Source organism: Aythya ferina, assembly GCF_964211825.1.
Source record: "Aythya ferina genome assembly, chromosome: 14".
Lineage (NCBI taxonomy): Eukaryota > Metazoa > Chordata > Aves > Anseriformes > Anatidae > Aythya > Aythya ferina.
In genome coordinates, this window is record NC_140312.1 from 10,130,866 (window position 1) to 10,156,537 (window position 25,672).

The window sequence follows — 25,672 nt, forward strand, 5'->3', positions numbered from 1 at the left end:
TAATATCCAGCAGCAAGAGAGAGGGAGAAAGGAAGAGAAAGGGGGAGAAAGGAAAGGAGAAAATTGAAGAAAGCAGCAGAGAGGGAAATAAGAAACAAAAGAGGAAGAGTAAAAATGGACAAATAATGAAAGGGAAGGAACAGCGAAGATTTGGAAAGAAGCCAAGACAAATGGGAACCCTGAGTCACACCACAATTTCCTTTTTCAAGGAGTATCAAGGGAATGGAGCTGATGGCAGAAGTAAAGGAGAAAACCTGCCTCCGGTCACTTCTCAGCAGAATCACTGTGGGCAGATGGCAGGAGGCAAACTTGTGTCCTGAGGAGCGACATCTCCTGCAGGGACAGGCTGGGCAGGGGGGGAAGGCACCAAGAGTAAAGAAATCCCTAAAAGTAAAGCCATCACACCTCCGCTCCTCTGCTGACTCTGCTGGGCACTCACTGCCCAGATGGGTGAAGAAGGGTTAATAAATAAATAAATAAATAGAAAAGGGAGGGAGTGCTACTAATGAGCTGCTAGTGAGGCTACGCCTGCACACATGGTATAGCACAGGAAGGAGGTAGCTCCAGTCCCTGAAAACCCTGCCCGAGAGCCAAGGGATGGCATTGTCCAGTTGGAAGGGAGGAGAAAGCCAAGCCACTGATAACTCCACATCCACTGCCACCATATTCCCTGCTATTCCTGTATCCATCCGTCCATTTTCTGGTCCCTCCCCCAACTTGTACAGTCCCCTACTCGATTTCCAGGTATCGGGCAGCCCCAGCTTGACACGGGCATGAATTCTGTGCTCTGCACACAGCCGGAGCTCGCTGTGCACGTGGACGTCGAGTTGGACCTGTTGGACCTGCTGCTTTTGGCAGGTGGGTCTGGGCCACATGGTTATTACCTTGTATTACTCCTCTGCTCCAGGTAAATACCTGGTGTGAGGGAGCCCATGGACCAAGGAGGTGACTCTCAAAATAGCCACAGCCAAGGATGAAAGGAGCAGGGAGAAGTGACTTGCTCCAGATCACGCAGCAGAACAACAGCAACGTCTAATGTGAGCTGGAAGGCATTTGTTGGCAAAATGCGGGTGTCAGGAGCCAGCTGAGGTGTGGGGATTATCCAGGATAGCCATTCAGGGCTGGCAGGTGGGACACGGGACCTCCTGGAGGTCAGTGGCCTTCTGGAGCAGCAGCTGGAGGCCAAGCAGGACACCTAGGTGTGCAGAATGGACCACAGCCTTCTTCTAAGAGCAGAGCATCCCCACAAAAGGATTCAGGAGCCTGTGCTGGGGAACCAACTCCAGCCAAGATTTGGAAGCAGAGTCATGGGGGCTCTGAGGAACACAATCAAACCCCCTCACAGCTACTGCTAGGACATTTAGGAATAAATGGCATGAGAATGAGAACAGAAAATAAGACATTATACCCAGTCAAGGCCATCACCATTAACAAAACCAGTGTCACTATAAAAGCAACCTGCTGGGGTATATATGGGCAGCTAAATGGTGCTCTCAGTGTCAATAAACATTGACTTATCATTATTTCACCTACACGCATTTTAAATGATATTAGAAGTGGAATCAACCCTATCCCATAATCTGATGAAATCCTTTGTGCTGCATAGAAAAGTTGCACAAACCATACATGATGACAGCATCTTACAGAACAGCCAAACTGCTGAAATGGTGGAAGCCACAGACCGCGAGTAAAGCAGGTCAAAAAGCTCAATAAGCTTGTAATGAAAATAATTTTTACTGCAAGTACAAAAAAAAAATCTTAAATTCTGATTTATTCAATTAGTTTGATTCAGGTACTGTATCATCCAGGTGTTAATTAATGGCTTAGAAAGCAGGAAAGTTTAATTTTCCTCCTCTAGCCATGAATAAAAATTTCAGAATGCATTCTGCTAGCACTAAAATCTTGAAAACCAATCAGCAAAAATACCTAAGTTAGCTCACCACTTAGAAACAACCTCTAATACATCAGTTTTACATGCAGAATAGGCTTTTTTACACTTACTTTGTTTTTCGTATGCATATGATACATCAGAGAGGTTCATTTAGGTAATAATTCCTTAATTCCTTCTTGTGATTTCTTTTCTGAATTTCCATGTCTACCCAAAGTTTTAAGATAACTTACTAATGAAAATGAACTTTTAAAAAATAATAATAAAATAGCAAATGTTCCATGCACCATTTTCTTTCACAATAAGGCCTCCTACAGAGAATCCAAATAAACACACGGTAAGTTGTATAACTCTGTAAGTAAATGGGTACAGGTATGGTAAAAACAAGAACAAATGAAGTGCAAGGGCTGTATTTAGGGCTCTGACCTACATCCTCTGGTCAACCACAGTTGACCAGTTTAAGACACCCAAAGGATTTTGCTGTGGCTTGCTTATGGTCACCACTCCTGGAGCAAAACCGGCCTCATGGGATGCACACCTCCATCACAGAAGCTCTGAAGAAGAGTTCATTACAACAGCCTAAGTCATCAGCAAAGGTCAGTTTGCCCCCAAAAAACACACGCTATGAGGCTGGAGAAGTGGAATGATGGGGATATGCCTTGATCTGTCTGAGGGTTGGACATATCCCACAAGAACACAAGCCGGAGAGCTGGGGGCAGTGATATCTTAAACTGCTGCCACTGGATTCACCAGGGCGCACTAGCCAGCAAGTCTGGCTGCAGACTGTCCCAGCGTGAAGCAGGATTTCTTCGAGGACATAACTGAAGCTTACATCAGTGCAGAGCAGGGCTGGATTCACATGAACATTGTGACTTAAAGCCTGACAAACGCAGCCAGTTCAATCACTCGGGGACATACCAACCCACCACACTCAGGCCAAAGCTGTCCCGTCCCTGTGCATGATGCAGGCAAAGGCAGAGGGGGAATTTCCACCCGCATTGCCCTGACACCCCGTATCTGTGGCACAGACGGACAGAGGGATCACCAGCAATGGGTTGCTTGTCCCTGGGCAGGAGGAATTGGTGCAGGCGAGATGCAGCCCCCAGCCTGCTCCAGCATCTTCCCGCACCTCTTGGTCCCCCCCTGCTGCCCCAGCACCCGCTGAGAGCCCCACACACACTTTGCAGGGCAGGCAGGCCCTGTCCTACAGCAGCAACACCTCCTGCGCTCTGCCTCCGAGCGGCTCTGGCACGGGTGCATTTCCCTGTTCTGCAGCACCATCTTGCAGCAGGAGGGAGGAAAGCACCTCCTGCACAGCAGTCCGGATTGCAGCTGCAACCAGGAGCACAACGGGCAGGGCAATAGCTGAAAGGCTGCTTAGGGATGGAGAGTCGTGGCCCCTAGCATCCCCCACAAAATCCAGCACCAGCACTGGGGTTTGAATGACCCGGGAAAGAGTTTGCAGGATTAGGTATTTCACTGCTATATTCTTCTTCCCTTATAGCCCTTTTCTGCCTGTCTCTTGCGCTGGTGGCTGCTTTTCATCCTGCTAGAATAGGATAGCTGCTAAATTCTGTGCCTTACAGTATGTTGTTCCCCAGTGCCAGATCTGCCACCCTCTCTCACAACATTTTTGAGCATCTGGAAGAGCAAAGGATGAGACTGAAGCCACAGCAGCAACCACAGAATGACCCTGCACACTCTTGCCTCCCTCTGCTTGGGTGATACCAGGCATGCCAGGATGAAGAGAAAGGACACTGAGCATGTGGAGGTGTTCAGTGCACATTTCAGTGTGTTTGATGGCTCTTAATTAGGTCTCATCACTTTTCCTAGAGGACACTGCTTTCTCATGTCAGTACCCAGATTTCCCAGATAAAGGAACAGCAGAGAAGTTACATGTGCTTGAAATGGGAAAAATATTAATTTAGAACCAAGGGGAAAAAATGGCCAATGGGGTCTGGAATGTGAAAACTTAATATTAACTTTAACTTAGTTTAATTAAGTTTTAAGTGATTATTTCCAGAGCCTTTCTAAGAAAATAAATTAAATTTTGAGAAGGCGATTTTCAGGAAAGCTACACTCGGACTATTCGTGTTGTTAATTCTGAGGCAGGTTGAATTTTTGTAATGAGAAAAATGATCCAAAAAGATCAAAATTAGCTACAACCAAGATATGATTTTTTTTTTCATCAAAACTTAGTTCTGTGAAAGAAAACCCCTCAGATTACAATGATAGGAGGGCTGAGAACAACCTGCATTGGCTCCTGAAGACGAAGCTTTGCTTCCTTTTACCAACACCAACTTGTCCCACAAAGCCACTGCTCACTTGTGCATGCAGCAGTGGGAAAGGGGAATGAGCTGGTCCTGAAGTCATTGGGGTGTACAGGCCATGGAGTATGGTTGGGATTACCAAAGTTATATACTGCAACTGTATAAACTAGCTATATAAACTATATAAAGTTATATTTTCTCAGGTTATTTTATTTTGAGAACACAATAATTCTCAAACTTATTTGAGAATTGGGTGATTTGGGGGCGATTTTTTTTCTTTTCTGTTGGTGATTTTTGTTTTTGTTTTGTTGTTTGTTTGTGGCTTGTTTGCAGGGGCAGGAGGTCCTGGCTCTGTGACTTGCAGATTCTCGTGCCCTGAGCTGGAAGCACAATTCCCAGACGTGTCCCAGCCTTTGCAGCCCTCACCCTCCCGTCCCTGCAGTACCTTCCTGCTTTCACTTGAAGGCAACCTTGCACCGCACAATTTCCACACCAAGAGCCGGGCAGGAGAGCTCCGCACGCCTCCTGCTGCAGGTGGGAAGCGCAGGGCTGCGGGCACCGAGGAAGAAGAGCCCAAAGGCTCCTCGGAGGGTCATTTCGGCACCCCCATGCTGCTGCCTCCTCCTGCAGCCCCCCGGGATTTGGGCAGCCTTGCAGCCTGCAGGGGAGATGCTCTGCACGTCCCCAGATGATGCCCGAGCGCTCACCGCCTTCTTTCGCTCTTCTTTTTGCCAAAATTACCAACGGGGACCACAATTAATAGCAGCGACAGGGTTAGGAGCTTTGTCGTGAGTGGGGACAGAAGGAGCTGGGACTGTGTAGATAAGAGTGATATTTCCTAACTGCTGTCCCCAAGGAATTTTATCCTTGGGTACTCGGAGAGCCGGTTATCTTGGCCATTAGTGAACTTGTGAGGGACAGGTGAGATACCAGCAGACGGGCAAAGGGCAAAGGCAGCGTCTCCCTTCAAAAGCAGGGGACGGGAGGGATCAGGCAATTACAGACCTTCTGCCTAACTTCGATTCCCAGAAATACACTGGAAGAAATAAGGGCCTGGAAAAAAGGAGAATGAGTAACAGCAACCATGGACTGGTCTGTAGTGAGCGGCACCACACAGAAACGTGTTTGATACAGGCATGGAGAAGACAAGGAGACACAGTACAGAAAAATGTAAGAGTCTAGGGTATTAAGCACATATTTTACCCTCATTTCTGCAAACAGACACGTCAATATAGTAAATACATCCACCTCTTGACACTACTTTGAAAAGAACAACCAGTAACATTACTGTGCACTAACTGCATGTAGAAAACCACTCTCGAAAGCAGAGCAGTATTTAACATTTTCTTCTTCTCCTTCTGCTCAAAATGACCATCTGGCAACAGACTTTCTGGAATGGAGCCTTTTCTCTACTTTCTGTTTGGTGACAAATTTGTGCCAATTTCCAGCAGTTCATGTGCTTTAGGGATGCGCAATATAGTTCTCTGCTGAAACATACGTGGGCTTGAAGTTAAATTCAGACACTGAGAAGATCTGGTGTGAAACAAGTTGTGGGGTATGGCACAGTTTTCTCTGTGTGTGTGCAATATGTGAAATGAGAAAAATTTCCGTACCTTTCCACAAAGCCTCAGGCTAGGTGGCAAATTCTGTGTATTATCCACTGCCACTTTACTCATGACTTGCCCTAAACTAACCCCATCAAAACCTGCCTCAAGTTTTATTTAAAACTTCCAGGAACTTTCATCTGAAAGCGTAAGATGCAAGATCCTCCTCTGACGTAGCCGGAATAGTGACAGTTAATTAACTTAAAAAAAATAATAATAAAACAAAACAAAACAAAACAAAACAAAACAAAATAAAATAAAATAAAATAAAATAAAATAAAATAAAATAAAATAAAATAAAATAAAATAAAATAAAATAAAATAAAGTAAAATAAAATAGGAAGAAGCTATCAGATGTGGGAGTCTGGAAAGACAGTGTGCACCATCCCTAAAGGAAGCACAATTTTCCCCATATACGAGGGAGATGTGTTTGATACAGACACGTTGATACCCATTTCTGTTGGGTTTAGAAGCAACATCTGAAACATCTGAGGAGGATTCTGCCCGGTCTGTGGGCAGAAAACAGTATGAAATGAAATCTAAGCTCCTGCTTAGAAACTTCAGGGCAGATTTCTGATATTTTTTCCAAGTGTCCCAGCACACTGGTGGCAGAGCCCTGAAAGCTAGCCACGTCCACGTGGGGTACAGGAGCAGGGAAAAAACTGCCCAGCCAACACAGGGAGATGGCATTGGCGTGGGGAGGGAGCCGGGCTCTCAGAGGATTAGGAGGAGGTGAGGCGTGCGGCTCCCCGGCAGCACCACCAGCCTCCTCGCGGCTCTCCAGCAAGCCATCACTGCGACAGCCTTTTGTCTTAATGGGCTCATCTCTCCGGGTCTAAAATCTGGGAGGAGGGGCTTGGAATATGTTATAAATGCCTTTAAAAGATCTTGGCTTTTAGTGGCTGCAGATCAAATGTGGGTGAACTCTATTTCCAAGGAAAGGGGTTGTTGTGTAAGTAGTGGAAGAGACAGAGGCGGGCCGTTAGCCTTTGCAATCAGAGCTAAATGCAAAAAGAAATACCAAAACCCTGGAGAAATTCATTACTTTTCAAAATTCCTTGCAGCTATAACAGTGCCATCTCTTATTTCCATTTATTAGATCTACTAAGGTAGGAGGCATGAGGAAAAATTAAAAAATCATCAAGTTGAATTGCTTCTTTTCCGACACAGAAAAGCACTCTAAAATTTCCAGTTATGTTTTTATCTGTGTTTCATTTCTTTTAGAAAATGACCATTTCATAAGCTACCCTGCAATTAAAAGTGAATGTCTGCGAGCAAGTCTGAAAATAATAACAATAATTAAAAAAGCCAAGTATTTGCCTTGCTTTTTTGTCCTTTTTTGTTTGTTTTGTTTTGTTTTTTAATTTCAAGCTGCTACAACAGGTTACAGCCCAGTCTGGACCGTGACAGCGTGCAAAATATTAGTTGAGCTGCCGCATGAAGCATATAGGTGTGCTTCCCAGCGTAGGGGCATCACACTATGGGAATATCATAGCTCTACTGAGATAACAACAGTGTTGCAGTCGTGGCTCTCAAACATGGGACAGCCACTCCATCTCCTCTAACCAGCTAGGGTCACTGGCAGAGTGGGACAAGTATGCAGTCTCCAGGCTGACTCAGCTTCAAAGGGTTGTATATTTTTGGAGTGAATCTTTTTCCCTAATTTCATTTTTTTCCTTCTGGGAAGGTTGTTACGGTTTCATATTTCTCCATTCAAACACACCCCACCTTCCTGAAACCTGGAAGCTCCCACCCCTAGGTACCTTGGGCTGAGAGTTTCTCCACGACACATCCATTCAGCCTTCCTTGTGCACATCCAGAGGCCAAAATAAGAGGAGGCTACATGCTTGGGGTGCTGGATCCCAGATGCTAATGCTGGGTTACACGACTGCTAAGCCAAGTGATGGTATTTTCAGGAAACCTTGAGACACAACTCACTTCTCCCAGGAGCAGGAGCTCTAGCAGTGGCTGTTAAATGGAGCACGGGGACGTTTGGCTGCTCGCAGCCCGCGGACCTCTCCTCTGTGGGTGCTCTTAGGGTGCACGCTGTTCACAGGCAACTCCTGCTGATGAAACCCACTGCTACTTTTAACATATACAAGGAGCTACAGCGAGGCATTCATATCAAACAGCTAGGAAAAGACTGACTGAACGTGATGGTTCAAGCTGGTAAGGAAGGGAATAAAGAAGATGGAGGAGAACAGTGAAGAAGGGATGGACCTGGAGCTTCTGTAAAAAAGGAATGGATCTGGGCCTTCTGGGGGGGTTAGCTAGCTGTGCTGTTTTAGTTTAATTTGTTTGAGAGAAGAAAACTAACACAATTAGCTTATCCAGCTGCCAAACTGGAACAGAGTGCTGGACACACATCCAGGAGGCATGGGCCAGGGTGTCTGTGGGTGCCTGACATCACACAAGCAGCTTCGGCTCGCCAGGAGATGGAAAAGCCAAGTCAGAGGGCAAGCAGCCAGCCTGGCAGTGCTACGTACCCAAGGCAAGATCTGCTGCAGGCCTTGCTTTCAGAGAAGCAGGCACATGTAAATGTAGAAGCATCCTCGACTTGGACGTACAGGCACGAGGGGTTTACCAATGCCAAGGCTGGCTCCCCAAAGTGCTTTGGCAGAGGAGGAGGGAAGGGCACAAAGGGCACTCCCCTTGCCCCAGGGGCTTTCACAGCCCTGCTATTTTCCAGACTATTGTATACATGCAAAATAGATAATAATAACAATAATAAAGTATAAAATAAAATAAACAAAATAAATAAATAAAATAAAAAGCTGTGCTTATTCCCCTGCCTCCTCCTAAACCTGGCTGCAGGGAAGATGCTCCGAGCAAACCAGTTCACCACCCTTTCTGCTGACACTGCGGCCCCAAAAAGCCCCCCTCTCGCTGTGGATCTTACTCAGTGCCAACATTTTGCCCTTCTGCTCCAAAAACCTCTCTAACTGGCTTCGTTCTGACATCGCAGTTCAGCCCTCAGAACCACAAAATCCAACCCAGTTTGGGAAGCCAAAGAAGAGAAAGCAGTGAACACCTCTTCCTTGGAGGACCTGCCTGGGAGCCTTCAGGCTGTGTTTCACCTACTTAAACAGGGTAAGTCCCAGATCTCTGTGTGCAGATCCAGCTAACAGGGAGCACTCCCTGCTGAAACCAGGCGCGAGCACACGATGCTGCTCTGCACTGAGAGGAACGAAGCTCCGAGTGCTCCACGGCAGCTGTCAGCTCCTCGGACCTGCCAGCTGTGCTCCGGCCACAGCCAGGCTGCAATCTCCCGGCCGTGCCAAATTCCCCGTCCCCCCGAGTCAGCAGAGCCCGGAGGAAGGAGGATGCGGATGGTGCTTTATCTTGGTGACAGCTTTCTGCAGAGCCCGAAATCCGTTTGGCCGTCGGGAACAACGAGTGCAGCTATTGCCAAAAAAGATCACCAACAGCTATTGGCATCATCAACCCGCAGCTACGTGGTTTCCCAAGTGGCACAAGGGATGACAGATTCCTATTAATTCCAGTCAGCAAATGGATTATAAATACTCCCCCAGCCAGTTGCCACCTGATAGGACTGTCCTTATGTCCTGCAATTGGGGAAGGGAGTTGTCAACTCTAAATTTACCCACCAGCACGTCCTGTGTAAACCGTCCTGCTCGGAGATCCTCGGTAGACACTTGTGCTGGAGCCCAGCATGGATTAGACCAGAAGCTGCGAGTTCCACCTCCCAGACAGACATTTCGCTACTGCTTATCTCAAGACTTCGATGACAGAGAGGAGAGCAGGATGGGTTTGACAGGATGCGTTGGTGTATTGGGCATCCAATTGCCCTGGCAGTCAAATCAAGTCTGAGCTAACGAAGTGATCAAAAGCCGGACCCACCTAACGTCTGTGTGATGAGGTAACAGCTCCTGCTCCTAAGGATAGCCTTCCACATCCTAAACACGCACCACCACAACTGATAGAAGCAAACCCACGCCAAGGATGGGGTGTCCGAAACCAGACAGGGGGAAGACAGAGCGGAGATAGCATTCCCTGGAAAAGCAGCGGGCAGGACGCTAGAATTTGTACAAACAGACTGCTCACTTGCAGAACTGTGGCTAAATGGATTTGGTTTTACAAAAGGAAAAGTAAACAAAAAGCAAGGAGCTCTGATTTTTCTACCTTCAGAACAACCCTAGTGTCTGCAAAGTGGGCAAACGCTCACGCTAGCAGCACCTGCCTGCTGTAGGTTTCTAATCCCCCCCCAAAAAAAGAGTCCGAGTAGGGCAGTTTTGCAAACAATCAGTTCAAAGCACTTCCCTAGAGAAACTTTTTTTTTTTTCTCCCCGCTGTCTTTTCATGCACACAAGCTTTCCGAGCTCATCATCTGGAGACAGCCTTTCACCCCTGTGCTGGATGGCCACTGATAAAATCTGCCCTCGGTGAGCCAAAGACGGGAACGACATGGCTGTGGTGGGCCGCGTTACATTCTGCTCTGCTTTGGGCTTTTTCCGATTTCATGCCCCGAGGTTATCCTCCAGTTATTGTTCAGTGCTCCCGAGGAAGCCCAGCATCTCAGGCAGCAGCGAGAGGCTTCTGCTCCAGATGGCACCCACATCCTGGGGACCCAAAAACACCCTGTTTTCCCCCAAACCCTGCCAGCCCTGGGGGCTCCCAGGCAGGGCTGCAGGTCCCACAAGGTGGCACTCGGCCACAGAACGAGGGACAGCAGCTTGACAACCCCGTGGCAACTTCTGGGCAGAGCCTCGCGAAGACTTGTCCCATATTTCCAATATTTTCACTTGCTGAGGGCTTTTTCTCAGTTGAGCCAAAAGGACAACACTCGGGAAAAGCTCAGGGGAGAGCAAGGCTGGGAAATGATGCGTGGCAAAAATCCTGGGGGTCTTTGCTTTGAGAAAATGTGGCACAGCTCTGCATGCAGGACAAGGCTTGTCCTTGTGCCTCTATACCAGAAACAGGCGTTTCTGTCACCTACATGAGAATCACTGTAAGCAGGCCTAGATATACACCCTGCTAAACTGCAATTTCTCTGTGCTTTCTACATTCTTTGATGATTGTAGCATTTTTTAACAAAAAAATACTTACAGTCACACTGCAGCTAGCTCAGACTGGGTGCCCCAGCTCGGTGGGTGCTTTTAACCTTCATCTTAAACTTCCTGGGCAATAGGGAATAACTCCATATAGGAGATATTCCCCCTAACAGGGAATAAAACCAATACCTCCTTGGTTTCCTCCCACATGTTAGATGATGAAGGTCGAACCGCCCGCACCAAAGAGCTCAGACACCCCCGAAATGCCAGAGGAGACAAAAAGCTCCCCCTCCGTGCTCTAACATCTTGCTGCGGAGCGAGGCCTGGGGCCACATGCTCAACAGGAAGGATAAAACTAAATATTGAGTGGCTGCTTGATACACGAGCGCTGTTCATCCTGTGTGCTTTGGGAAGCAGAGGCTGGGAGGGGGGGGGAAGCAAAGCTAAAAACCCAAAGCCCCATTGCTGACTGTGAACGTACACAGCAGAGGGTCACATCCTGAGTGCCTGACTTTGCAGCTCGCTCAGCAGCCTTTTTATCCTGTTTCTTACTTCTTGCAGAATTTGTATAAAAATTGGTTGAGAGCGAGCCCAGCGACCAGCCAAGTGAGGGGCAGATTTCAAAATGCAGATTTACTCCAGGGCTTCTGGGGCTTATCACAGAGCCAACATCATTTACTCACATCAAACTACAGAACAGAAATGTGTATTGCAAGACATTTTATCCTCCTGTTAATCCAGCTACAGCTAACAAGTCATTCTGAATAAACGTGGTGGGAATGAGGAGAGAGGGTCAGCTAAGCAAATGGACCTACACTGCTTCCCCCAGACCTCCACCACAGTCACACCTCCTCCTGCCCAGCACCTGAAACTCAGCACGAACACAGCCAAGGCTCGGTCTGGCCGAGTTTTCGCTCCCCTGAAGAACTGTGAAGTTCCCAGGACAGGAGACGCACGGTGGTTTTCTGCTCCCTGTTTTGCCACAGCTTCCATCACCTTAAGTGCAAAGCTCTGCCTGAACGTGAACTACTGGATCAGGTTCATATTTTGTAAATATTATTGTTATTTTATGGACCTTGGCATCAACAAGAGCAAAGATAGAGGAGCTAGAATACGACACAATGGTTTTGAGCGTGGCTGTTATTTGTCCATTTTTTAAAAAGCGGGGAGGGAGGAGGAAAAGGATAGTTTAGAATTGTGGTTAAACACATTTTTTTCTCTAGAGGCATTTAGGTTTTTGCCTTTGCTTTGTTTATTCTTCTTTGGGACTAAGTAAAGTCATATTTTTAAACATAGGACATCCCCCCTTTCCTTTTTAAATACTGAAATTCTAAGAGTCACTCTAGATAGGGCTCAGGCTGCTCTGACTGACTGGAGCCAAATGCATCTTTCAGAGTGTTTTCTTGTGGCCTAAGGAAGTATTTATTTTTTCAGTCATTCCACTTGGATGTACCTTTGTTCATTTTCCAGAGGTGGTTCTGTTTCATCTTTTTCTTTTTTCTTTTAAATTACACCGTGCACTAGCATTCATAGTTCAGGCCTCGGTTCTGTTATGAATACTTCAAGCACATGAATGATCCTCAAAATCCAGATATTTAAAATGTGACCAGCACTTTAGGATCTTACTGAATCAGCACTTAATATTTCCTTAATTCTCTTTTGGGGATTTACCGCCTTTTAACTTTTCTTAAAAGCGGATGCCCAAGCCAGCTCCGACACACACAAAACCAAGGGCACATTTTTACCAAAGCATGTCTGGTTCTGACTGCATGAGAAGCAGAGACAAGGGCTTTGGCTACAAACACAGCAGTGCCCCTGTCCCCGGGATGGACTCTGCCAAGGGCTGGAAGGCGCAGGGCAGCTAATCCCGAGCTACATTCACGGGGGCAGTGGTGGAAACAACTTCTGGACACAGCAAAGGAAAAAAAGCCTCCAAAAATACTTTGGGATAGATTTCTTTTTTTCCCCCAGGCTATGGCTAAAAAGTGTTTCCGAACACGAGGAGCCACAGCGAGGGTCCCAGAGGTTTCGGGCACCCCGTGCAGAGGCAGCGTGGAGGATCCGCGGGCCGTAGCCGGAGGTCGGGAGTGCATCGCCCAGGCGAGTGGCCAGGGCACGGAGGGGCTGCGCTGGGGCAGCCGGCATCTGGGAAGAAGTAACGCAAAGCCTGACAGCTCGGAGCCGGCCAGATGTTTTCATCATTACGGAAAAAATCTGCTGGTGCCTCTTTGCCCAGAGAAACGCTGGAGGAGGAAATATCCTCTTGAGCTCTGATCGGGGCTGCGGATTCAAAACTGCAAGGGGCCAGGGACAGAAAAAAAAAAAAAAAAAAAAAAAAAAAACAGGAAGGAAGAAAGGATCTTTTCTGCCTCTGGCTCTAATATTTAACACGAAGATGCCCCAGAAGGCTGCATTGCCTCCTCGGGGATTTTTTCCCAAGCTCGCTGCCCTGGAGGGCTGCAGAGACAGGGCCTGAACGGGGCCCCTGGGTGCCCCCCCCGGGTGTTCCCGTCCCTGGGGCTGCAGCAGGTGCTGCCCCGGGGCTGCAGGCAGGGTTTGGGGAGCACGGCTGTCCTGCCCGCTTCCAAAACTGGCACGGAAGGGGGCCGCTGACTCCCCGGGATTCGCCCTTCCCATCGGATCCCCCCTTCCCAAAAGTCCCATCCCCTGCCGGCTCCCCCTGGCTAATTTTAGCTTCCAGACGCGAGGGTCGGTGAGATTAAAATCCGGGAGTGCCCCCCCCCCCCGGGAGCAAAGCGTGCGAAACCGTCAGAAAACACCGGCGGTCAAAACTAAAACTCTGCGATTTCTTTACGAAATAAACCCCATCCCCAAAATCAATTCACGGGAGAGTTTTGCCGTTTCGTGCGTTTCATGTTGATATGCTTAGTCCTGTTTTTTAATGGAAAATCAGGGATTGCGGCGTTGTGCTGCGGGGCTGCACGGGGAGCCTGCCGCCCGCACCGAGTCCTGCCCTCGGCTGCTGGGCTAATTCCTTGTTAATTGGCTATGAGGGAATTGGAGAGAGGGAGGCGGAAAAAAATAGATGGGTTTGGATATGCGACGGTAGATATTAGTAAATACGCGGTTGGTAAATAGATGGTATGCGAGTAGCATCGGAAATTTAAAAAGAAATTTGCGAAGATGTAAGAAACCTGGAAATTTTATACATATTAAAAAAAAATATAAAAATCTAAAGAAGTTTTACAAGATTTTCGTTTTTCTCGCGCTCTCGAAATACGGCGTATTTTATCGCCAGCGATTGCATATTCCTCGGGCTGACAAAACCCCTATCCCGCCAGCCCGTTTGCCACTCTCTGTCTCCCATCTACCTTATTTTTGCCCAGGCTGCTTCTCAACCTTTCCTCTCTCTGCAGCCCAAGCCGCAGCAGGACTCGGAGCTTCGCTTTTACGGCTCCTTGGAGAGGGGCAGAGCCGGGATCCTCCGCTCCGGAGACACCGCCCGCCCCGGAGCTGCGAAAGCGCCCTACGGATTATTTCCCCCGAGTCGGGAGAAACAGCGGCCGGAGGGCGAGGGCCTGATCCTGCCCTTGCCCCTGTTCCTGCTCCCGGGGGCAGAAATCCCGCAGCCAAGCCCCGCCGAGCAGGTGCGGGGAGCCCCTTTTTTTGCCCCTTTTCCCCTTTTATCAAACTCCCCGGTGGGCAAGGGAGGGAAAGCAAGATGAAATGTAAAGCAGAAAATAAAAGCAGGGACGAGCGTCCCAGGTTAGCGTGAGTTTATTTCGTTTTTATTTAACGTATTTTTTTTAATTCACACTTTAATCCATTCCTGCACTCCGCAGAAGCCCCCGGGGGCGGGTGGGGACGGCGCAGGGCACCGGAGAGCCCCGGCCCGGCCGTGTCCCTCCCCCGGGACAGCCCAGCCGTGCTCGGTAAGGACCGGGGAAGCCTTCCCGGTGCTGGGACGAGGAGGAAGAGCAGAGCCCCCGAGCCCGGTGCCGGCTCCTCGCGGGGGGAAGCGGTGCTCGGCGGGGACAGGGACCCCCCTGCCCCGGCGCTTGCCCTTTCGGCAGCCGATTTCACGCCTCCGGTTGTGGGTCACAGGCTGGGCCCTCACAGGACCCGAGGGGACATCGCCGGGAGACGCCAGAGCGGAGGTGGGGGTCAGGGCTCTGTAATTTTCCCCGCCCGACTCCAGCCTCCCCCCTCCCCGGCTCGGCGCAGGGCAGGGGCTCCAGGCTGCACCCCGGGCGGGGAGGTAAAAATCCCCTTTAGGCCGAACACAGCCCAAACACTAAATCACATTAAATGTGTCCCTCTCTTTTTCCTTCCCCACCTCCGACCCGTGCCTCCCCGCTTCCAGGCTGTGCACCAGGAGCAGTCCCCGGCCCCGGGGGGGGATCGGAGCAGCCCCCCCGGCGTGCGAAGCGCGCACCCAAGCCGGATGAGATTTGCACGGCTAGCAGGAAGCATCCGAGCAGTCAGACCTTGATCTCCTCTGGAAAGCGCCGTGAGGACAGACGAGCTTCAACCCCCCGAAATGCTCCCGGCCGGGAGGCTGCCCCCCTTCCTGGGAACAGCTCCGCCGGGGGCAGGCGGGTAGGGGCAGGCTGCGGGGGTCGGGGCAGGCTCCGGGGGCAGCCCGCGATGTCCTTCGTTTTAAAACGGCTTTGACCATCACCAGCCACCGGCGCATCCCGGATCGAGCCGTTGTTGCGTTCGTGAAGTCTCTTCGTTTGGTTTTCCTGCCCCTAAAATAACCGCACTGCTTCTGCCCTGCTCGCGTTCCCCCGGGAAACGTACCCAGAGCTTTTGTAATTAACTGTAATTAAGCTTTTCCCCGAAGGCAGGTGAGCGGCGCGTACCGGAGGCAGCGTTAAAACCGCGATCGCCGCGTTAATGCTCAGGAGCTGGGAAGGGAAGGGAAGGGAAGGGAAGGACGGCGAAATCCCAGATCCCCTCTTTCACCAGCGAACCCGGCCCGGGCAGAAAGGTTAGAGGCGAGGTAAAAGCAGAGCCTTGGATTTATCTGACGGGCTCCCAGCCTTCAGCCGGGGGGTGAAAGCCCACCTCCAGCGCCCGCGGGGCAGGAGCCAGCCTAATTGTCAGATTCCAGGCACGGAGCCCAGCGAGGGCAGCAGGGGAAAAGCCACGGGCGCATTTTGCTGTCCCGAAGTCCCCCTGCCCCGGCCGCCCTGCCCGGGTCAGCGGCGGAGGCAGAGGAGCGACCACCGAGCCACCCCCCCAGCGCTGCTCCCGCGGGGGCGCCTACCAAAACCCCACCAGAGCGCGCTGCTTTTGGTCTGGTTTTTGCAGAAATGGCCTCAAAACGCGGGGATGAAGAAGCCGGGCGGCTCTGCCGTGCTTCCCGGCCGGGTGCCGCAGCCTCCCGGAGCGCACAGCAGCAGCCCGGGGATGCCGCAGCGAGCCCCGGCCCCTCGCCAAGGGCCCCTCGCCGCTACCCTGGGAGTCAAGGTCAAACTTCTCCCTCTTTTTTTTTTTTTTTTTCTTTTTCCTCCTTGCTCCATCCCCTGGATGAAGCGCTGGAGGCCGGGGCCGCTCTCCTCGCCAGCAGCTCGGCGGGGAAAAGCGCGCTTCGTTACGGCAAAAAAAAAAAAAAAAAAAAAAAAAAAAAAAGAGCAAAAATAATAATAATTAAAAAAATCAGAACGAGGACAGGAGGCGATTTTAGCCGCGGCAGAGCGAAGCGCCTGGACAGCTCCAAAGCCACATTTCCCCGCAGAAAGGCGGAGGGGCGAAGCGAGCCCTTCCCCAAGCCGGGGCAGCCCCGGGGGATGCCGAGGTCCCAGCGGCTCCCAGGGGGGAACTGGGAGATTAGCACCAGGTCGCGCAACGAAACCCTAATAGGCTATTTCGGGACTACTGGCTCTTAACAAATCTATAGCACCTGAAGTGTTAGCACTCAATTAGTGACAAGGTTTCAAAACCCGGCGTTTACCGGCGAGGTATAAACAGAGTCCTGGGAGATAGCCGGGAATTAGAGCGGGAGGGGGCCCTGGACGTCTTAACCGGCTGGCATTAAGAGGAAAACTTTTTAAAAGGCCCCATCTCGCTCTCTAAACAGTCCGAGGTGTCGAAAGCTCGGGGGGAGGGAGGATGTGCTCTCCGGGACTAATTGCGTGGATTTTTTGTTTGTTTTCAGCGAGAAAAGGTCTGTCTCTATATCCATACACATGTATTCAAACGAATTTCATTTAACAAGCGCGGAAAGAAGCGACGAGGGGTGTGAAAATCAAAGGGGCGCGGGGACCAGGCTCAGTCCGGAGCGATCCAAAGCGACCCCAAAACACCGCAGGAGCGGTGCGGGACAGCTCGGGGGGCCGGGCACCGGTGATGCCCGGCGCCCCCCGGGGTCTCGGGACCCTCCTGCTGAGGGCCAGGAGGTCCCTTGGGTGCCAGCCCCGGAGACGAACTGCCTGCAGGGTGCGGGGCCATAAAGGACGGCGGTGCGAGGTGCCCGCAGCCAGCCCCACTTCGCCACGAAAACGGAGCCGGGCTCGGAGCAGCGAGCTGGAGAGCACCGGGGAGAGGGGCAGGGGGGGAGCGGGTGGCGAGCCCCGACCCGGAAAGTCCGTGAGCTGCTGTGTGTCAGGGGCTTATTCATCAATCAGCCGGACACAGAGCAGACCTGGCCTCTCTTTGCGGAGTGTTTGCTTTTTCACCAATTATTGCGGCCCTGCAGCTCTTTTTGTTGATACAGTAGTTCTAAAAAGTGCTAATGTTCATTTATCAGGGGGCCGAGGCCGGGACTCCCACTAGTTGTGATTCTTCCAAAAATATAAACACGCAGAGAAGGGCTGAGGCTAAAGCCCCCATTTGTTTCTAAACTGCAGTATTAAAAGTGATGCATTGTTGAAGATAAAGCGGAGATAACGCTGTCTGTCTCCAATGAATGTCTCCCCGCCGCATTAATGACATTCCAAATGATAGCTGCGGCTTATCGTTCAATTAATCACTTCCACCCTCTGCAGCCGGGCCCACATCGATCGGGAGCCGCCGGCTGATTTGGGGCTGGAGGAAGCCCTCCAGGCCTCGCTTCGGGGCTGTTCGGTGCCCGGCGGCTCTCTCCTCCTCTTCCTCCCCGGGGACGCCCCGGCGGGGATGCGCTGCGGGCCGGGGGCAGCCGGGGCCGGACCCCGCTGGGGTCGGAGCCGCTTCCCTCGGGGCTCAGCAGGATGGGGAAGGGGCTGTGGGGCAGGCAGAGCCTCCGCACCCCACTCGGCGAGCTCCGCGACCGAGATGGGACGGGCATTTTGCCTCTCCAGCACCTCGACTGGACTCGCTTTTCTCAGCCCCTAAAACAGGCGGACCTGCAGCCGCCGCTCGGGCTTTTAGGAGAGCTGGAGGCCGCTTCTTTATTTTGGTATTTATCGAGCCTATCCCAATAAACTTGAAGGGTAACGGAAAGGAGGCAATGGGACCGGGAAGGCGGCCGCGCTGTGCACCACGAAGCGAGCTGGGGCTGAGCGGGGCTGCCGAGGCTGCCTCCACCTTCCCAGGGCGCTTCTCCCCTTTTCCTACAGCCGAGGAAAATCCCCCCCGAGCTGTCCCGGCCTCCTCGGGACTCGTTCCCCAGCGAAGCCCGGGGGAAGCGCAGCCGCCAGGAGCGGGACGGCCGCTGTGCCGCCTCCCTCCCCCGCTAAATAGCAATATTTCGGTAAATATTTTCGATAAATAGCGAAAATCCGGATCTGATTCACGACCAAACCGCTCCCAGGACGGCAGCAGGAGGCTGCAGCAAGAGGTTGCAATCGCTGCTGCAGCCCCGAGCCCCAAAGTCCTGGTCCCGAACTCCCAGCATCGCCCGAAAAAAAATAAAATAAAAAAATCCTGAACCAAATTTCCCCAAAACACAAAACCTCTCCCTGGAGAGAGAAGCAGGGGAAAAACTGCCCAGGGACGGCTGCTACGGGCAGGTGCCTGTTTTTTTCCCCGCCTCGGAAAATATTTTCTCCCTTGAGCGGGAGGAGGACGCTTTGCTGGCAGGAGCACGGGGACAAATCCTACAAATTGCCCCTCGGCGGCTGCCTGCGAGCCGCAGCCTCCCCGGCAGGGCACGGCCGAGGGCTCCCCAACTCACCGCATCCACGGGGGCTCCTCCGCTCGCTCCCCGGCCTCCGCTCCCCTTGCCCCGCAGGGCTCGGAGCCTGCCGGAGCCGGGCAGCCCGCACCAAAGAAGTCGTTCAAGGGGGAATTTTTTTTTTTCCTCCCACCCCTAAGCCAAGAAAGAGCCGTAACGCCCCCGGCTGCTGGGGACACAGCGAGGTTTGCTGCTCCCTCGGCCCCTGGCCCCGTGTTTTCAAACGCCGGCACAAACAGCGGTTTTTTAAAAAAATAAGGTTGGTTTGGGGCTGAAAGCTTTACGAACAACGGCGGAAAAAAAAAAAACCACCCCTCGTTCCGACCTCCAGAGCCCGGGGGTCGCTCTCTATCAGCTGGCTTTTGCAGGCGGGTGAACCCTAAGCACGGATTTCCCCTTCGCACAACAGTGACCTCCCGTTTTCTGGTCCCTGCGCTCGGATATTGCAGAATGCTAAAAACGAAACCTCCGCTCCTTGGCTTAAAAAAAAAAAAAAAAATGAAATCAGCACATATTTGGTTGATGGTTTCCTCCCGGCCTGTTTATTTAATCTGACTGTATGATAGATGGCATCAGATAGGGGCTTTGTACACATTAGGCCATTCTGGATTTTTTTTTTTTTTTTTCTAAATGGATCAACAAACTCGGCGGGGAAAGCTGGATAAATACAGTGCCGCCCCTTTAAACGAGCGGGGATGTTTTGGAGATGTATTACTATATTAGGTGACATGCAACTTTGCATCTCTCATACCATCACCGCAATGTTGGCCAATAGAAAGCTAAAGTCCCCCAAAAAGTGCCTAGTCCCTCCTTCCAATCCCTTATGGTCCGCTCCTACCTGCCTGCAGTGCACAAGGCGAGGCTGCTGGCGGGGATGCTATGTGCCCCCTCGGCGAGCTCCACCGCCGCTCCACCTCGGCCGCTCCTCGCCTCCTCTTCCATGACCCCGGGCTCCGGCCGCTGCCCCTCTCTCCTCTGCCATGTTTCCTAGCCCTGTGACGACGACCCCTTTCTCGGTCAAGGATATTTTGAACCTGGAGCAGCACCAGAGCGGCCTGGCCCCCATGGAGCTGCCGTCGCCCTCCTGCATGCTGGCCGCCTTCAAGCAGGAGGCGTTCGCCACCGAGCCGCCCGCGCTGCCCGACCTGCGGGAGGAGCTGCCCGAACCTCCCCCGGCCAAAGCGGCCTTCCCCAGCCCTTACTACGTTAAGAGCTACGCGGAGATGGACTCGGCCAAGGACCCCAAAGCGGATAAGAAAGGTAAAGGCGGGCGGCGAGGCGCTGCTGGCGAGCGGGGAGGCTGGGGAGGCACCGGCACCGGCTGCCCGGCCGAGGGGCTCGGGGGAGGCAAAGCGAGGGGAGAAGCATCTCCACCCCATATCCCCCCCACATCCCCCTCCAGACATCCCCCCGGCCCTGCAGCCCCTCGGAAAGGACAGATCCCCGGCCCCCCGACGGCCAAGCTCGCTGCCAAAGCAGGAGGTGAAGGCACAATGTCACACGCGAGGCCTCCTTTGTGTCCAAACAGCAATTAGGTGACAAGTTTTATTGCTAATTAATAGCTCTGCTGAGCCTGCCTCCGCGCCCGGGGTTCGATGCAAAGGGCACACGTGCGAGAAAGCCAAGCCGTGGCAGAGACGAGCGTGACTAAAATCGGCGCGGAGCCTCCTTGTTTACAACATAATAATAACGAGAATAACAATAATAAAGAAGACAAATTGCTTAAAGAGGTACTTGAGCGAGCAGGACTGAGCCAGCGCCGCTGCCACAAGAGCGAGCCAGCAGCAGTGGGGCCGGGGGGAAGAGACAGCGCTGCGGGGTCTTCCTCAGTGCACATGGGTTGTTTAACCCCACTTTTCTTCTCTTCCTTTTTTTTTTTTTTTTTAAAATATTTTTTCCCCCTTCCCTCTTTTTCCTTTGCCTGTTTAATTTGCTGCAGAGCTGTGCTCCCTGCACAAGAGCCTGGAGCAGGAGAAGAGAGACCTGGACGATCCCGAGCGCCCCAGACAGCGGAAGAGGAGGAAACCTCGCGTCCTCTTTTCCCAGGCCCAAGTCTACGAACTGGAGAGAAGGTTCAAGCAGCAGAAGTATCTCTCGGCTCCCGAAAGAGACCATCTAGCCAACGTCCTAAAGCTCACCTCCACCCAGGTGAAAATTTGGTTCCAGAATAGAAGGTATAAATGCAAAAGGCAGAGACAGGATCAGACCCTCGAGATGGTGGGGATCCCGCCGCCCCGGCGGATAGCCGTGCCGGTGCTGGTGCGGGACGGGAAGCCCTGCCTGGGGGAGTCTTCGCCCTACAGCTCGCCCTACAACGTCAGCATTAACCCCTATAGCTACAACGCCTACCCCGCGTACCCCAACTACAACAGCCCGGCCTGCAACGCCAACTACAACTGCAACTACCCCTCCGTGCAGCCCATGCAGCCCTCGGCGGCCGGCAACAACTTCATGAACTTCAGCGTGGGGGACTTGAATTCGGTGCAGACACCCATCCCGCAGGGGAACGCGGGCATCTCCACGTTGCACGGGATCCGAGCCTGGTAGGGCGGCCCCACAGGGGAACCCCGCAACCTGGGGGGGGCCTCGGCCGTGCCTGGGAGCCGCTCTCGGGACACTTGGGGGCTGCGGGGGGATGAGGACGGGTCGCTGGAGCATCCCGCTGGAGCTCAGGAGCCTGGCACCCATCTCTGTGGGGAGCCCTCCGGTGTTTGGAGCTGGCACTGGGGGGCTGCTCCCACCCCCGGCCGTGTCGGACCCCTCTGGCTCCCTGCTTCCAGCAGGGTCTTTGCCCCATAGTTCTCCCCCTTCCTTCCTACAAAGCAGCCACTCATTTTGCTTGCCTCCTTCCCACTAACCGAACAACAGCGAGCCAAGCCCTACAACCCGTAATTATTATTATTATTATTTTTTACTCTTTTACTAATTATTATTGAGATCCACCTTTAAGTTTTGCACTTCCCGTACGGTCACTGCTATCCGGCCAGCTCAGCACCCCCCTGGGCTGCCCCTTGCCAGGCTGCTGCTGGGGCGCACGGCCGAGGACAGCCCCCCTGGGGAACAAGGCCCCCCCAAACCCCCCGGTTCCTGTAGGGTTATGCACTAAAACCTCTGTTAGTCCCGAAATGCACTGTCCGCTCCTCGTCCCGCCACCTTTCCCTTTGCTGTAGCAGCTGACGGAGCTCAGCGAGTTGTCATTAAACAGAGTGGCTTTTCTTGCGCGTCCCCCGCCTTCATTGCACGGCCGAGGTCCCCTGGGGGCTCCCCCCCTGCCGCCACCCCCCCCCCCTTCTTGTAGCCCTCCCTGAATTTCGGAGATTGTTGCATTGGTGAGTGCAAACTGTGCTTGCATTTTTAATGTCTTGTAAAAATTAATTTTCAATCTGCTTTGGAAGCCCCAGCCCGGGCAGGACCGCTGTGCACAAGCCCCTTCCCCTCCTATCACCCCCCAGGCAGGGGTTGGGGCCAGCCCTGTCCCCACCACCCCATTTCCCAGCTGGGTCCCAGTGCTGGGAGGCTCTGGGGGGGCTGATTTCTTCCTCGCACAGAAAGGTAGTGCAAGGGGGGTGTGGAAAAACAGCCCAAACCCTAAACTACAGGGCTCGGGGGCTGCCGGAGGGGAAGGGCCCCCCGCCTCTCTCCTTGCTCAGCCCCAGCCCCTCGCAGCCTTTACAGTAGTCGCTATCAAATGTCAATTATTGGGAGTGAGAAACAACAAACAGTGTAATTCGGCGCAGTCAAAACATCCTCTGAGTGTCTGAGATTGTCCGGCCCGGTGATAAGGTGATTAGGGGAACCTGCATCCCCTCCTGTCCTGGCCCTATCGGCCCCATCAGTAAACAGGGATGGAGACAGGGTGGCTGTGGCCCTGGGACATGGGATGAAAGGCTGCTGGGGAATGGAAGCCTTCTGCAGCCTCCGTCCCTCCTTCCCGAAGGGACCAACCCCGCACCCCCCGAGGCGGGATGGCACAGATGAGGAGCTCCCACCTCCTCCTGGTGTCTGCAACGGGCAGAGAAGTCCCGAGTGCTGCTCACAGAGCCCCTAATGCCGTGTAGGGTACGGCCACCTGTATGGGGCTGTGCAGAGGGGGGCCTTCTGTCCCCCCAGAGGCCAGCCTGCCTCGGGGACACTCACCCAGCAGAGACGGGGGACACTGGGCTTGTTACAGCCAAGGGGGCCAGAGCCCACCAGGCTGCAGGGTCCAAAGCACGGACACACTCTGCCCACCTCTGACCGTGCAGGAGCTGGGGCCAGCCCCAGAAGAAAAGGGTACTTCTGCATGAAACCTTTCCTGTCCTAGGATTGCTGGCTGGATGTTAACTTTTGGCTTCTTTGCACACAGGCTGTGGGTTGGGGGAACCCTCAGACTTCAGCAGGTGGCTGAGAGACGTCAGGGTAGCCAGAGAAGAGCCTGCTCTAAGAACTGAGGTGTCTGCCTTCCTGAGAGCCACAGGGAGGGAGCCAGGTTTAAATTCTGCCGCTGTGCTATGCCGTGGGGCACTGGCAGTTCTGTGCCTCAGTTTGCCTTATCTGTAAGGCACGCACAGCGTTACTGCCCGGCCCAAGGCTGCTGGCATCATCTGCAGTCAGAGCCTGCTGCTGCAGAGCTTGGCCAGGATCAGAGCTGACAGGGAGCCCCCAGGCGATGAGGACAAGTCCTGAGTTAACACGAGGGAAAGCATCGAGATCAGCTAAAATGTGACTCACTTCTTTCAGAGCCCTGGCCCTTTATTAAGTGGTCTATAGCACCCCACTTGCTTCCACATACCCCAAACATCCCTTCCCTTCCTCACTCATGGTCACTTCTTCAAATTTATTTTCCCCCACTCCCATCTCAGCAGCACAGCTATCAGGGAACCCACTGCTGTTACTCCAAAAGGCAGTTCTGGACACCACTTTTGGGTCCAATTTCCAGGACTGCCCTGTGCTCGTTCTGATGCGGGATGGACGCACAGCCCCTCACATGCTCCTCTCCTCCCCGTGCTTCCCCATCCCTGCGGGGATTGCATCACGAGCAGATGCACAGCAGGATAAGATGGCCCTGGAGCAGCAGCTGGAGCTTCGGAGCCAGTTCCCAACGCGAGGCAGGCAGAGGACAGAGCAGCAGCGGGCTGAAGCCGAGCACGGCACTGCAGCCCTGCTCCGGCAGCCAGAGCAAGGTATGGTTAAAGACCTCTCCTTAGATGGATCTGGGGGAAGCTGGACAGAATTAATGCTCATTAGGAATTAACCCCCAGCATGCTGATTTCAGCCACAGGGTGCTCACCATCTTCATGTGCTCAAGCACCCCACTGCTGCTAGTGCTGCTCTGCCAGGTCCTGGTCACCTCCTACAAGAGCAGCCTCCAGAGCCGGTGTGGCCAAAAGGATTGAGTGGTGGGAAAAGGTTTCCCTGGGACTTTGAAGGCACCGAGGCTGTTGGCATACACCACAGCATGACCTCACACAAGTCCAGTCCTCTCAACTGCTTACAAAAACTGAAGGCATCAAACCTGACTTGTCTCTGTCTGAGCCTGAAGGGCTCCAGCGCTACAGGGCAACATCAAAAAAAAAAAAAAAAAATACATGCTTAGAAAGCATCGTTCCAGAGAAAAGCACAGGGTACGAGTGTTTCCCTAGGGAGCCTGAAATCAGAGCTCCTCTCAGTGTTTTGGGGCATTTTAAGGGGTGAAGGACACAGGTTTTTAATGAGCTTTGTACCTGGATCTGGTCTCAGTGCCCTTTCCTCAGCTTTTTTGAATTGCACGCTCTGGCACTGGCATTTCCCCCTCCCCCTGTTGTAGGCCAGCTTTATTTAGAATGATTCAGTGCCCCCAATTCCATCCAAAGGTAACAGGAGTGCAGCTCAGCACCACTTCTCTTCAGACACACTGCGTACGGTGGGTTTACACAAACTATCTGGAATTCATACAACTTGTAAAGGAACCAAAACAACAAATAAACATGTCAGCTGCAAGGGACTGATACCAAATCCCTCGTCTCTGGCAGTTTTCTAGAAATTGAGGTAATTGTTTTTCCTAAATAACACCCCTACAATTCCTAGAGTGCATCTGTGGCCAGATATTCCTTAAATTCTGGGAGCTTTCACACCGAGTTACTCCGTGGAGTCACAAAACAAGGTTTGGTCCTGGCAGGAATTAGCCAAAGTGTGCTGGAGGAGCCCGGCAGGAAAACAACAGATCAACAGCCCTCTCTCCCCTGCCCCTAATTCATCTCACTGACAACAGTTTAGATCAATATCAGCAGTAAGTGATTTCTTGTTAACGGGGATTATTAAGAAGAATCAACACCTTTAAAACGCGATTCCTCATTGTCTCCAGAGTGAGAAAGGGAGACAGGGAGCTTTCAGACTGGAGGCTGCTCTTTCATTCCTGGGTGCTTGATTTACTACAATATGAGCTTCGTGCTACGTTTTTATGCAGAGAGAGAGAGGGAAATGGAGACTTCTCCCAACAGGAGACCAAGCACTGGCAATACATTTGTGGAAGTTGATTAATTGAGGTTTAGCAAAGCGACACGGAATAAATTACTTGCAAATCATTACCTGTCTCCTGCAGTCATTTGTAACACTGCCTCTCCGGAGCACCGTTCACTAAGAAAGCTTCCTTCAGAGACAAGGCTTTCCCTAACTTAGTCCTAGTTCACTTCCACACCACAGGGGACTGGGGTGTTTCCCCCCCCCCCTCTCAAAACACATTGCTTTGTTATTTTAGTACAAACTTCAATCCAGCCTCTAGCCATGGTCTTCATCATTACTGCTTCTTCCACTTCACAGGCCATGCATTGCCCCACACTGATTTTTTTTCCTTTCTGGATGCCAACACAGGATTTTTA

General features: G+C 52.2%; 1 protein-coding gene and 2 long non-coding RNA genes across 5 annotated transcripts in view; 1 reads left to right on the forward strand and 2 right to left on the reverse strand.

Moving 5' to 3' along the window:
* LOC311444753 overlaps window positions 1-19,002 on the reverse strand; it is a 217,593-nt gene extending 198,591 nt beyond the window's left edge. Inside the window, exon 1 of one of the 2 annotated variants that reach the window (XR_014698043.1) lies at window positions 18,837-19,002. This is a non-coding gene — a long non-coding RNA (uncharacterized lncRNA). The remainder of the gene's footprint in view (window positions 1-18,836) is intronic. The other variant, XR_014698044.1, reaches the window with a different exon arrangement.
* On the reverse strand, window positions 14,497-18,820 carry LOC311444754. Its single transcript, XR_014698045.1, has 2 exons — window positions 15,601-18,820; window positions 14,497-15,486 (listed from the first exon to the last, which is right to left on the reverse strand). It is a non-coding gene; the product is annotated as an uncharacterized lncRNA (long non-coding RNA).
* A 674-nt stretch (window positions 19,003-19,676) lies between the features above and the next one.
* NKX2-5 (NK2 homeobox 5) lies at window positions 19,677-25,378 on the forward strand. 2 transcript variants are annotated; one of them, XM_084536125.1, is made up of 3 exons: window positions 19,677-20,096; window positions 20,776-21,379; window positions 23,755-25,378. In XM_084536125.1, exons 1-3 carry the CDS (start codon window positions 19,817-19,819, stop codon window positions 23,774-23,776), a joined length of 906 nt encoding a protein of 301 aa, XP_084392251.1. In that variant the 5' UTR covers window positions 19,677-19,816; the 3' UTR covers window positions 23,777-25,378. The 2 variants fall into 2 exon arrangements, with proteins under 2 accessions (XP_084392251.1, XP_084392252.1); XM_084536126.1 differs by having other exon boundaries at window positions 20,776-25,378.
* Window positions 25,379-25,672: the final 294 nt, after the last annotated feature.

Excerpts from the sequence above, each read along its gene's own strand:
- NKX2-5 (XM_084536125.1), top strand. The coding sequence starts at position 19,817 with ATGTTTCCTAGCCCTGTGACGACGACCCCTTTCTCGGTCAAGGATATT. Across the intron at positions 20,097-20,775 it reads CCCCAAAGCGGATAAGAAAG|AGCTGTGCTCCCTGCACAAG; the intron begins GTAAAGGCGGGC and ends AATTTGCTGCAG. Across the intron at positions 21,380-23,754 it reads TTGCACGGGATCCGAGCCTG|GACTGCCCTGTGCTCGTTCT; the intron begins GTAGGGCGGCCC and ends TCCAATTTCCAG.